We start from the raw sequence: 12,173 nt of genomic DNA, 5'->3' as shown, positions 1-12,173 counted from the left end.
TATAAAAATTGTTCCGACATCCCTGCCCAATAGTTACTGTATGTGCACAACTCCGTATCTGCTGTCTTCACTAGGAACACTTACTCTTGAGTCAGTTGAATTCTTTTTTCCTCTCTGTGGAATTAGCGATCTCACTGTGATGAGTGCGAGGCCACTAGTTTAATAGTCTGTATTTTGAATGGGCCTCAAGAGGAAACAAGTACGTTTTTAAAGGACAGGCCTATAAAACTTAACAGTGGTCCTGCTTTGAGCAGGGGGTTGGACTAGATACCTCCTGAGGTCCCTTCCAACCCTGTGATATTCTATGATTCTATGGTGTCACTAGTAGGAAATTATAGAAACGGTGCTACTAACCTACAGACTATTGAATAGAGAATGGTAACCATCCTACAGCATTCTATAGTGGGGCTTTGATTCCCTGTTAAATTCGGTGAGACTGAGTTACTGCAACATTCCCATTCCTCTGGCAGAAGCCCCTTTGCCTCCCCTGGAATTCAGCACCTTGGGAAGTAAAACTTTCCAGCAGAGGGAAACAAACCAATCTGCCTGGCTTTTTGGTGGAACAGGTGGTATTAGCTAAAGAGTGAGGCAAAGGAACAAGCAGACCCCTGTAAACCAGACTTACTGAGGTTTGCAATTTATTTTACTTAGTTCTTAAACATTCTCTGAGAATACCCATCTATTTGTGCTGCCCGCGTCTTCAAAGGAAGAGTGTATCAGCTTTTTTGTTTTTGCGTCTTTGCAGCTAGAAAAAACATATACTAGAGAGAAAGTTCAGGGTGTTTGTTTGCAGTTATTTTGCAGAGGAATTTGATTTGTTGCCAAACTCTGCTATATCCACAGAATTTCCAGCAGCACCGAGATCTATGTCTGGGAGATTCTCTGCAGAAGGAGACAGAGAGACTGGCCTGAAGGTGGCTCGGCCTGACTGACAGCCACCTGGGAAAAGGTCCTTTCCCTCTGATGCACCAGAGAGGGGCGACGGCAGAGCCATGTCTGTCGTGGATGATGGTTCTCTAAAGCACCCCCCGGAGTCTGCAGTGGACCAGCGCTGGAAGTTCCTCGTCTTCTACCTCTGTTTTTATGGCTTCATGACCCAGATCAGACCTGGGGAGAGCTTCATCACCCCCTACTTGCTGGGAGCTGACAAGAACTTCACCACAGTAGAGGTGAGTTTGCAGTGTGTCTCTCCACCTCCTGCACCATGCAGCTGTCATGCACCTGGCTCTGGAGAGCAGCAGTCTGCAACACGCACTCCTTTTCAGCATCTCCTGAAGGGCATTAGGCTCCTGTAAACACTGCTCCCGTGGGACTGCCACAGGGTCACTGAAGTGATTCTCTCTGGCGGATGGGAGAGCAGTAAGTGCTGAGATGAAGCAATGGGTGGGAGGTGAGAACAGCTACCTGCTAATGATGCAAATCTGTCTGTGAGGTGGGACAGCACCGGGCTGGAGTGAGAGGTACATCCGTCCGGGACAGGTGTGCTCTCTGTACCAGCAATTCAGAGCCCTCTCCCACCTGCTAGGCCAGTGGCTGATCCTTACGTCTGTTTGCGTAGTATGCTCAATTCCTTGTGTTTGTCACACAACCAGACAGTGCTTTTCTCAAGCAGCAAGAGTGCCCCAGCGCATCTGCAGGGGTGTTGGGAGTTCTGTGTGCTAGCCCCCTGGTGTGTTACGGGGTTTGCTCTTACATGGATAGCAAGCTACTGCCCATTTGCACATGGCTCAAGAACTCTGAAGGCTGATGGCACCTCGGGGAGAGGGGTCCATCTGGGAGGCTGTCAGTGAACAGGGGGCTCCGCACCAGTGTTATCCAATGGTGTGAGGGGACACTGTCTGTGCATACATATGCTACATTAGGGTCTGGAGGCAACACCGCTGCCACGTTCTTCACATGAGGCATTCTCAGCCCCTTTGTAAGAGCCGTTCCCTCTGGGCACTCGGTGTATCTCACTGAGCCGTGGAAAGGCCACAGGAGGTGCACTCTGGACCTGTGCCCACAAATAGAGCTCGCCCCGTGGCCACCCACATGTGGGGTCTGAGTTACACTGAGCTGGTTTTTAAATGTGAGAGCTGGGCCAAGGTAGCCCAAGCTAAGACTCTGCTCCCTGTAAAATCCTCTGCGTTTAGGGGAGATGTTTGAGACCCCCATGTCCTGATGGATCCTGCTTCCCCCCATGCTGTCCCGCTGCCCTCCCCATCCCTGAGTCCAGAGCTGTTAGTTCCTGATGCGGCTGCCCAGCCCAGCCAATGAAAATGAGAAATGCATGGTCAGAGATGGCGAAGTGCAGCGAGACACAGCCCTGCCTCTCTGACACGCTGCGCCAGGTTTCTAGGGGAGGCGTCTGAGTCGCTGTAGTTCTGCAGTGCCAGCCGGGATAGTGCCGTGACTGGGGGCAGTCTGAGGTGCACGTTTCACACATGGCTTGTCAGGGGAGGGAGAGGCTGTAACATCCTCTCTGTGATCAGCCAAAGGGCTCCTCAGCACTGCCCAGGGCTACCGAGAGGGATCGGCGTTGGGGCTTGTGCTCAGGGCGCTCGGTGGAAAGGAGTGAGGGGGGAGCCAGGCAGAGAGGGCACAGAGAGGGGTGGGTGGGGAGACAGCGATGGGCTGTAGTGCAGGAAGCGCTGGTGATGGCCTGGCACAGCTCCCCCCCGCTGCCCATGTTCTTATCTGAGTCTGGCCAGCCCAGAGAAGACAGCTGGGAGCTGTGGGTACAGAGGAGGCTGCTGTCAGTAGCAGGGAAGGGTGTGTACTTTGGTTCTGCTGGGCCCACAGCTCCCTCACCCCCTAGGGTGACCAGATGTCCCGATTTTATAGGGACAGTCCTGATTTTTTGGTCTTTTTCTTGTATAGCTCCTATTACCCCGCACCCCCCATCCCGATTTTTCACACTTGCTGTCTGGTCACCCTATCACCCCTCCAACCCAGTGGGGATGGTCTGTGTGCCAGACCCCGGTGCTGGATTTGGGCACTCCTAGGCTGTGGGGGGAGCAGCAGTACAGCAAGCTAGGGGCTGACATGGTTTCCAGCTAGCCCAACTGTCATCCCTGGTGCCAGCGTGATCGCTCTGTGGGGTGTTGGGGGGGTTTGGTTTCCTCACTCCTCAATCCAGTTTCCTTCTTTGATAGGGTTACAGGGCTAGTGGGCGGGGGGAGCAATAGACGTGACATATTGTGATTTCAGTCAGACTGTGGATACATTCCCACGTGACCGTCTCCTAGACAAACTAGGGAAATCGGGTCTAGATGAAATTACTGTAAGGTAAGTGCGGAACTGGCTGAAAGACTGTACTGAAAGATAGTTTTCAATGGTTCACTGACAAACTGGCAGGGTATATTTAGTGGGGTCCACTGGAGGAGAGTCCCGCATACAGTAATAGTCCATATTTTCATTCATGACTTGTATAATGCAGTGGAGAGTATGCGTATGAAGTGTGCACTTGACACCAAGCTGGGAAGGGTTGCAAGCAGTTTGGCAGACAGGATTAGGATTCAAAATGACGTTGACAAAGTAGAGAATTGGTCTGAAATCAACAAGATGAAATTCAGCAAAGACAAGTGCAAAGTACTTCACTTGGGAAGCAAAAATCAAATGTACACCTCTGAAATGGGGAAGAACAGGCTAGGGGTAGTTCTCCTGAAGAGGATCGGGCAGGGGGTATTAGTGTGTCACAAACTGAATGTGAGTCAATAACATGATGTGGTTGTGAATTAGGCTAATATCATTCTAGGGTGTATTAACAGGAATGTTGGATGTAAGACATCGGAGGCAATTGTCCTGCTCTGCTTAGCACTGGTGAGGTCTTAGCTGGAGAACTGTGTTTAATTCTTAGATTCATGGAGTCTAAGCCAGAAGGGACCATTCTGATCATCCAGTCTGACGTCCTGTACTGCACAGGCCAGAGACCTGCCCCCAAAATCATTTCTTAGAGCAGATCTTTGAGAAAAACATCCAATCTTGATTTAAAAATTGTCAGTGATGGAGAATCCACCACGACCTCTGGTAAATTGTTCTAATGGTTAATTACTGTCACCACTAAAAATGTACACCTTTATTTCCACTCTGAATTGGTCTAGCTTCAGCTTCCAACCATTGGATCATGTTAGACCTTTCTTTGCTAGATTGAAGAACCCATTAAATATTTGTTCCCCCATATAGGTGTTTATAGACTGTGATCAAATCATCCCTTAATTTTCTTTTTGTTAAGTGAATAGATCGTGCTCCTTGAATGTATAAGGCAGATTTTGTAATCCTTTCATCATTCTCGTGGCTCTTCTCAGACCCCTCTCCACTTTATCAACATCCTTTTTGAATTGTGGGCACCAGAACCGGATGCAGGATTCCAGCAGCGGTCGCACTAGTGCCAAATGCAGAGGTAAAATAATCTTTCTACTCCGACTGGAGATTCCTCTATTTATGCATCCCAGGATCACATTAACTCTTTTGGCCCACTGGGAAATCAAGTTCAACTCATTATCCACCATGACCTCCAAATCTTTTTCTGAGTCCCTGCTTCCCAGGATAGAGTCCCCCATCCTGTAAGTATGGCCCACATTCTTTGTTCCTAGTTTTGTACATTTACATTTAGCCAAATTAAAATGCTTTTTGTTTGCTTGCGTCCAGTTTACCAAGCGATATAGACCTCTCTCAATCAGTGTCCTCTTCTTTAGTTACCACTCCTCCATAAACTTTATCAGTGATGATTTTATGTTTTTGTTCTAGTCATTGGTAAAGATGTTACATAGTGTAGGGCCAAGAACTGATCTCTGCAGGATCTCATAGGAAACAGACCTGGTCAATGACGATTCCCCTTCTATGGTTACATTTTGAGACTTATCAGTTAGCCAGTTTTTCATCCATTCCATGTGTGCCATGTTCATTTTATATTGATCTATATTTTTAATCAGAATGTCACGTGGTTCCAAGTAAAACACTTTACAGAAATCTAAGTATATTATATCAACATTATTACCTTTATCAATGAAACTTATAATCTCATCTGAAAAAAGACATCATTAGTTTGACAGGATCTATTTTCTATAAACACAAGTAGACTTGTATTAATTACATTATCCTCCTTTAGTTCATTATTAATTGAGTCCCATATTAGCAGCTCCATTATCTTGCCCGGGCTCGATGTCAGGCTGACAAGCCTATAATTACTCAGTCATCCCATTGATCCTTTTTAAAAAATGGGCACAACATTAGCTTTCTTCCAGTTTTCTGGTAACTTCCTCTGTGCTTCAAGAAATGAACATTAATGGTTCAGCGAGCTTCTTAGCCAGCTCTTTGAAAACTCTCAGATGCAGGTTATCTGGACCTGCTGATTTAAAAGTGTCTAACTTTAAGCTTCTGTTTAACATTCTCCAGAGATACTAATGGAATGGAAAGAGCGTTCTCACTATACTATGAGACTCAATCATCGTTTTTTCCCCGAAAACAGAACAGAAAATATTTATTGAACACCTCTGCCTTTTCTGCATTATTATTGACAGTTCTACCATTTCCATCTCGTATGGACCAATACCATAGTCAGGATTCTTTTTGTTCCTAATATGTGTTTAAAAACTTGTAGGCTCATAGACTTTTAAGACCAGAATGGACCATTGTGATCATCTAGTCTGACCTCCTGCACATCTCAGGCCAGAGAATCTCACACACCCACTCCTGTAATAGTCCCATAATCTCTGTCTGAGTTACTGAAGTCCTCAAATCATGATTTAAAGACTTCAAGTTACAGAGAATTTACCATTTGAGAATCCACTATTTGAGAATCCACCCTTGTTCAAACCAGCTAGTGACCAACTTCTCCTTATTGTCCTTAACTCTGTTAGTCATAGAGTTGTCCTTCAGTCCCTTGGCTTTCCTTATCAATTTTCTACAATTCATAATTTCTGATTTACTGTCATTATTATCATCTTCCCCTTTTTTCCATTTGTTTTATATATATAAAAAGTATTGTTTACAGCTGCCTTCATTTCCCTTCTAAACCAGGCATTTTTTCTAACCAGCACAACTTTCTCAGTTGTAGGATTAAGACTTATCGGGCATCTAGTAATGTGTTCTTAAATGATTCCCAATTATCCTTCACATTTTTCTGATTAAACTCCTCCTCCTAGCTGATTTGGTTCATAATTGTTTTCGGCTTTGGGAAATTGGCCGTATTAAATTCTGGGTGTCATACTTTAGGAAAGATGTGGATAAATTGAAAAGTCCAGAGGAGGAGAACAACAAAAATGGGAAAAGGTTTAGAAAATCTGATCTACGAGGAAAGGTTTAAAATAAATAAATAAATAAATAAACTGGGCATCTCTAGTCTTGAGAAAAGAAGTCTGAGAAGGGACCTGAGAATATTATGCAAATATACTAAGGGTTGTTATCCAGAGTATGGGGATCAATTGGCCTCCATGTCCCCTGAAGGTAGGACAAGAAGTCTTGGGGATAATCTGCAACAAGGGAGGTTTAGGTTAGATATTAAGAAAAACTTCCAGTTATAAAGGTAGTTAAGCTCTGGAACAGGCTTCCAATGGGGATTATGGAATCCTCCTCATTAGAGGATTTTAAGAACAGGTTGGACAAACCTCTGTCAGGGATAGTCTAGGTTCACTTGGTCCTGCCGCAGTGCAGTGGGCCGGACTAAATGACCTGTTGAGGTCCCTTCCAGACATACAGTTCTAAGATTCTGATTGACTTCAGCTCCCAAGAGCAAAGCCTGACTCTATGCTACCAGGCTGGTCTTCGTGGGAACATCTCCTGGCTGGGCCTGAGCCCCCTTCCATGGGGCGATGGGGTTCGGTGGGTCTGTGCTGTGTCCCCTCCTGAGGGTGAGGAAGGACGGTGAGTGACATCCCTGTGTGCAGATGATCTCCTCGCTTGGTGGCTGCCAGCGCTCTAGCCCAGCACTGAGTGTCCCAGAGAGGAGCGGGGAGAGGCCAGGCCGGGTTGGGATTTTGGAGGAGTGATGTGGTTGGCATGGAGGGCAGTTCAGGTCTCCAGATTGCTGTGTGCTCTGTGCTTCTGACCTTGCAGGTGCCTTGTGCAGTGTGACTGTCACCAGTTAGCCCCCTGCAGGTTGTGCCCCTGTGCGCTAGGCCCTGGGGGACTGTGAGAGCAGGAGTCAGAGCGGGTCCCTGAGGGTTGGTAGCCTCCTGCCCTGAGCCTCAGAGACCCTTTCCACCACAGAGGTGGCTGGAAATTTCATCTCCGTGCTCCCCTCTGGTTGCTACCTGATGCCCCTGCACTAGCGTGTTCCGCTCTCTGCCCTGTGGGACCCCTCTCGCGGGCAGGGTCTCCAGAGCCCCATGCTAAGGGGCTGAGCTGCCATATTAGGCAGAGGGACACGCCATCCAGGTGAGCCCATGGGCGTTGAGCTCGGTGACCGGGAATGTGCCCTGCACTGAGCTGCCGGCATGGCATGGGCTGGCCTGTGGGGGCAGGTGGGTTGCTCTGTCTCACACTCCGGCCCCTCTGCAGCTTCCTGACTGGGAAAGTGACTTTAAAATAGCATCTCGATGACCGTGGGTCGATCTCTTCTGATTGCTGAGGGGAAGTTGCCCGGCCCACCCCTCCTCACGCCGTCCCTGCAGCGCGGCCTGGCTTAATTCATTGGTGCGGGGATAGATCCCCGCTGCACTGAGGAGTGTCTCAGATGAATGGCTAGACAACGCCAAGGAAAAGAAGTATCATGTTAACCGCACAGTCCCCTGAGCTAGAGCGAAGGAGACTCTGTACCTACCCCCTGCTGCCATTGACCTACCCCTGCCGGCCCCTCCCAGAGAGTAATGGGGTCATGTGCTTCCATGGGCCTTTCATCTGAGGTTATCCAACTCCATGACATAAGTAGGTCAATATTGTTCCTGCTCCTCTGTCCCTGCACCTGCTGCTGTTGCAAACAGGCCCCGTTGTGGGGGGCAGGTGAGGGAGGGGAAAGGGAACAGGCCGTGTGGGGGAGGGGAGCAACGGGTGGGCAGTACATTGAATCAGCACAGGCTGAGAGTTTACTTTCTGCCCTGTGCTCCGAGCTGCCGAGGGGCCAGATGACGCCCAGCGCCTCTGTGAATACTGGCTGAATGCTGGTAACGGTCCCCCTCACGCTGATAAGGAGAGTCTTTTATCCCCCTTTGGTGACAATAGAGAACAAACCCCTGCTGGCTGACGGGGCACATGCAGCGGAGCCGTGGGGCGTTGGCGAGGAGCGGTACCGCAGCGCCGGCCCTTGGAGACGTTCTCTGCTTAGGACAGTGCACGGTGCGCGCTCTCACAGTGCAGCCTCCACACTGGAGTAGTTACTCTCAGGAATCGCAGCCCTGATGGAATTACATGGCACAGCCCTGGAGGGGGAACTGCCAAAGAAACCCACCGCAGGAGCATTTAACCTCAGAAAGGGGAATTGCACAGACGTGAGGGGGCTCGTTAAATGGAAATTAAAGGCAACATGCCAGGGTGAAATGCCAGCAAAGCGCATGGAGACTGTTTAAAAACACCATACTAGAGGCTCACACTAAATGTATCCCGCAAACAAACAAACAGTAAGAGGATCAGAAAAATGCCACCATGGCTAAACAGCTGAGTAAAAGAGGCACTTAGAGGCCAAAAGGCCTCTCTGCAGCCTGTTCCTTCCCTCTCAGGGGCCTGGCTTTGCACTGGAGGGTTCCAGGGTGGGGGGTTGCACAGAACACCCTGGCAGAGATACTGCAGCCAATTGAAAAACTCAGAAAAGGATTTGCCCAAATCCAGCAGTGTTTCGCATTGTGCTGGGCTTGGGAATGTGCCGATGGACTCATTCCTGCGCTGGAAACATCCTGCTTTTGGAAGAAATGTTTGTGAAATCGGAATTTTGGAAAAGTGGAGATTTTCAATATTGAATAACTCTCTCCCCCCGCCACACACACCATCTAATTAAACTGGAAAATCCAGATTGTCAATACAACCCCCCAATCGTGGAAATTTAAACAACCCCCACCACCCTTAGGGTGTCCAAGCTGGCAACATTGTGGGGTTGAAGCTTGACAAATTTTTGGAAAAACAATTTTAAAAAAATGATTTTGCAAAAATATCTTCCTTTGGACAAAGGCCAGATTTGAAATGTTCTATTTGGTTTGCAGCACCAACAGACCCATGTGATCATCTGGATTGTATAATTATCACCCCATAAACGAACCTGGCCCTGCTTTCCTGGTGGCTTAGGCTTTAACCCAGTTAATGGCCATAACAAGCAGTTTGTGCTTCTCTGGAAAGCCTTGGCTGGAGTGCACCTGGCCAAATGTGGTCTGCCATGAGGGTTAGAGTGTGCTGAGGGCTGGTGCAGAACACCGCATGGACTAGCTCCGTACTCTTCTCACGCAGCAGGACCTCCCTTCTGCCTCGCTTCCCAAGAGGTCACGTTTCAGAGCCATCAGCTGTGGCTTCCTGTGTGAGCAGTTTGGATATGTGCTGAGGAAGGAGGAAAAACAAGGAGCTTATACAGAAAGAAACATGTTTACAAAGGGCTTTTAAAATGTGCCCGTTTTAGTTAACCTTTCTGTGCCCAATGCATGTGCAGAGCCTCGCCAGAGGGTACCAGCAGAGCCCCATAGAAACAGGCCTCTCACTCCTGTCTGATTGATGCACTGGCGAACGCGGCCCTGCCAGTCAGTGCATTTGCCCTAGCTCTCAGGGATTACACCAACAGTACTGGGGGGGTAGGTGTCATGCCGGGGACTACATGAGTCCAGCCGAGATGATCTACTGGTCTCGGCTGCCTGAAAATCGCTGGATACACTTTTAGTTTGGAGAGTGTCGTCCGTCTGAGCCACAGCCCAAAGTGCGTTGCAGGATCCGCTCGCGGCAGCACGAGGGGCAGGACTAGGGATGGGAGGCGAGGGGGCTGTGCTGTTGGCCTCGGGGGCTGAGCACGGGATTGCTGCTCTCTCTGGCTCACTCCCCGTCCTGGGCAGGGAACAGCTCGCCTGGGAACTCTGCACGGTTATCAGGCCACGGCTGCTCAGCAATCCTGGCCGGCTGGGGAGATTCAGAAGTGTGGGGAGGCAGGGCAGGGGCATCCAGTCTTTCTGAGGACAGGGAGTCTCCCTTACGCTGCTGCCTGCACCTTCCTGCTGGTGATAGTCGGGAGGGGAGATGACCTCTGGGCACTCTCGTTGGTAACGCTGTCCAGCAACACTCTCCACGCTGTGTCCTCTCGTGCCTGCACTGACTTGCTGAGACGGTGGCTGCTGGCATCCCTGTGAGGTGTCCAAAGTGCTGATCAATTAGGGAACATGCTCGTTTAAAGTTGTGCAATGCTCCCGTCTAACGTCATTTGGCAGCCGCCTGCTTTGTCCACTGCTTGCCGGAAGAGCAGTCCCGTTGCAGCTGGCTGGTGGGGGCTTGGAACCAGGGTGGACTGGCAGCCCCCAATCAGCTCCCTGCTCCCCTAAGTTCCCTGTGCGGCAGCCGCCCAGCAGGCTATCAATTGCCAGGCAGTTCAGCTGTCCCTCTTCCCCCTGCCCTGTGCCTTGGAGCTGCTCCCGGGAGCCTCCTGCTTGCTGTGCAGGGGAGGAAGGGAGGGGGCTAATGTCAGGTGTGACAGCTTGGAGCTGGAGCAGCTTGGCTGGAGGGCACCCATGGCTGGGGTCTTCAGTGTCTCCTGGTAAAGTCACACGCACTTCTCGTGTTCTCTGCCTTTCTCCGGGCCAGGCTTCCCCATGCCAGTTACTGGCCTAGGCAGGCAGCTTAGGAATGGCTGGATGAGCACACTAGCCGGAGCCCCTTCTATTGTTTATTGTGCTAGAGCAGTGCCTGGGGCCTGAGGGAGAGCAGGCCACGTTGTGCTAGGAGCTGTACATGCATGCAGGGAGGGGTGGGCTCTGTTCTATAGGGGGGCACTGAGATGCAGAGAGATAGAGGGCAGATTTTCCAAAGGTCGCTCCCAGGGCACACCTCTGTGTTACTGCGGGGTTTGGGCCCGGGCAGGAAGCTATGAGGGTCCTGTGCTAAGATGGGCACTGGCAGAGCTGGCGAGTTAGGGGAACCTTTTGCCTTTCTCTCTAAGCTCTGGAGTTGAAGCTTGCCTGCCCGCCCACCGCTGCCCTGGGTCCTGGCTCTGCTGCGCTCCTCCTCTTTGCTGGTGATTACCCAGAAGCCAATGCACCCCTCGTGGAGTTGTGCAGGGAGATCAGGCAGAGAGGCCACTGCGTCCGAATGCAAACCCGAACCAATGAGCCACGTGGCCTTCCCGTAGAATCTGCTGCCACCGCTACAAAGATGAGGATGTGTGTGTGTGTGTGTGTGTGTGTGTGCGCGCGCAGCGTTTGTTTGCAGCTAATGGAGATCTTCACATGGGCCAGGAACCCTCAGCCCTGAGAGCAGAATAGCAGCTGCTGTGCACCTGGCCTGCGCTTCCCCTCTGCACTAAGGTGCTTCTGCCTCCCTGGACTGCCTCTGCAGGCTGCCTCGCTCTCCCTCTCCCACCTGTCACCCCCTCTCTCCAGTGTTGGGGAAAGCTGGGAGCAGGCCATCCAGCTCTCTCCTGGCCTCTGGGAGTGGGGGAGACTTTACACTGCTTAAAATACCAATGGCGACTTCACGTTCCCCTGGGCAAGCGTCAGTCGCAGAGTTTAGCCCTGTCGGCGCAGCACTGTGTCCTGGGCTGTCAGCCCACACTGAGCTCCCTGCACATGTGCACACACACCAGTGCCAGCAGCAGAAGCGGGCTCTGACACGCGCAGGCCCGGCAGTCACTCCTTCAGTAGGGTGGCCTGGTGGAAGCGTATGGTGGTTCTGCCTCAAGATTGCTCTCTTCTCCCATGGCTGTGAGTCCTTCCCCCTCTATCTCAGCAGTCCCTCCCAGTCCAGGCCTCCCCCACGGACAGTGCTGTGTGTTCACTGTCTGCAGGGCTTGTACACACCGGGCTCTGGCATGGTGGTCCTTGCCCTGAGGCAGTCTCTGACCCTGCAGAGGCGCTCGGAAGCAATGGGGGGTGCAAGGCATTCCCGTGCTGTGGAGATCTCTGCACCACCGGCAGGAACATGGGCTTTGCATGGGAGAGGACTTAGGCTCCGTGCTAGCATGCCTGTGGGGGGGCCAGGCTGGGACCCCATGCTGATGATTTTCATGCAAAGGAATGCTGAGTTCCAGGCAAAAGCGTCAGCCTGGGGCTTAGCCGAGCTCCGGCCCCAGCACAAAGTAG

General features: G+C 50.8%; 1 protein-coding gene across 2 annotated transcripts in view; it reads left to right on the top strand.

The window, feature by feature from the left end:
* SLC19A1 (solute carrier family 19 member 1) overlaps positions 1 to 12,173 on the top strand; it is a 33,678-nt gene that overhangs the window by 11,313 nt on the left and 10,192 nt on the right. For both annotated transcript variants that reach the window (XM_054044558.1, XM_054044556.1), the window contains exon 2: positions 844 to 1,169. In XM_054044558.1, coding sequence (XP_053900533.1) covers positions 993 to 1,169 — 177 coding nt within the window. In that variant the 5' untranslated portion in view covers positions 844 to 992. The remainder of the gene's footprint in view (positions 1 to 843; positions 1,170 to 12,173) is intronic.

The sequence above is a fragment of the Malaclemys terrapin genome, chromosome 11, assembly GCF_027887155.1.
Source record: "Malaclemys terrapin pileata isolate rMalTer1 chromosome 11, rMalTer1.hap1, whole genome shotgun sequence".
In the NCBI taxonomy this organism is placed as follows: Eukaryota; Metazoa; Chordata; order Testudines; family Emydidae; genus Malaclemys; species Malaclemys terrapin.
Note: the sequence above shows the minus strand (reverse complement) of the source record. Positions and strands in the feature narration are given on the sequence as shown.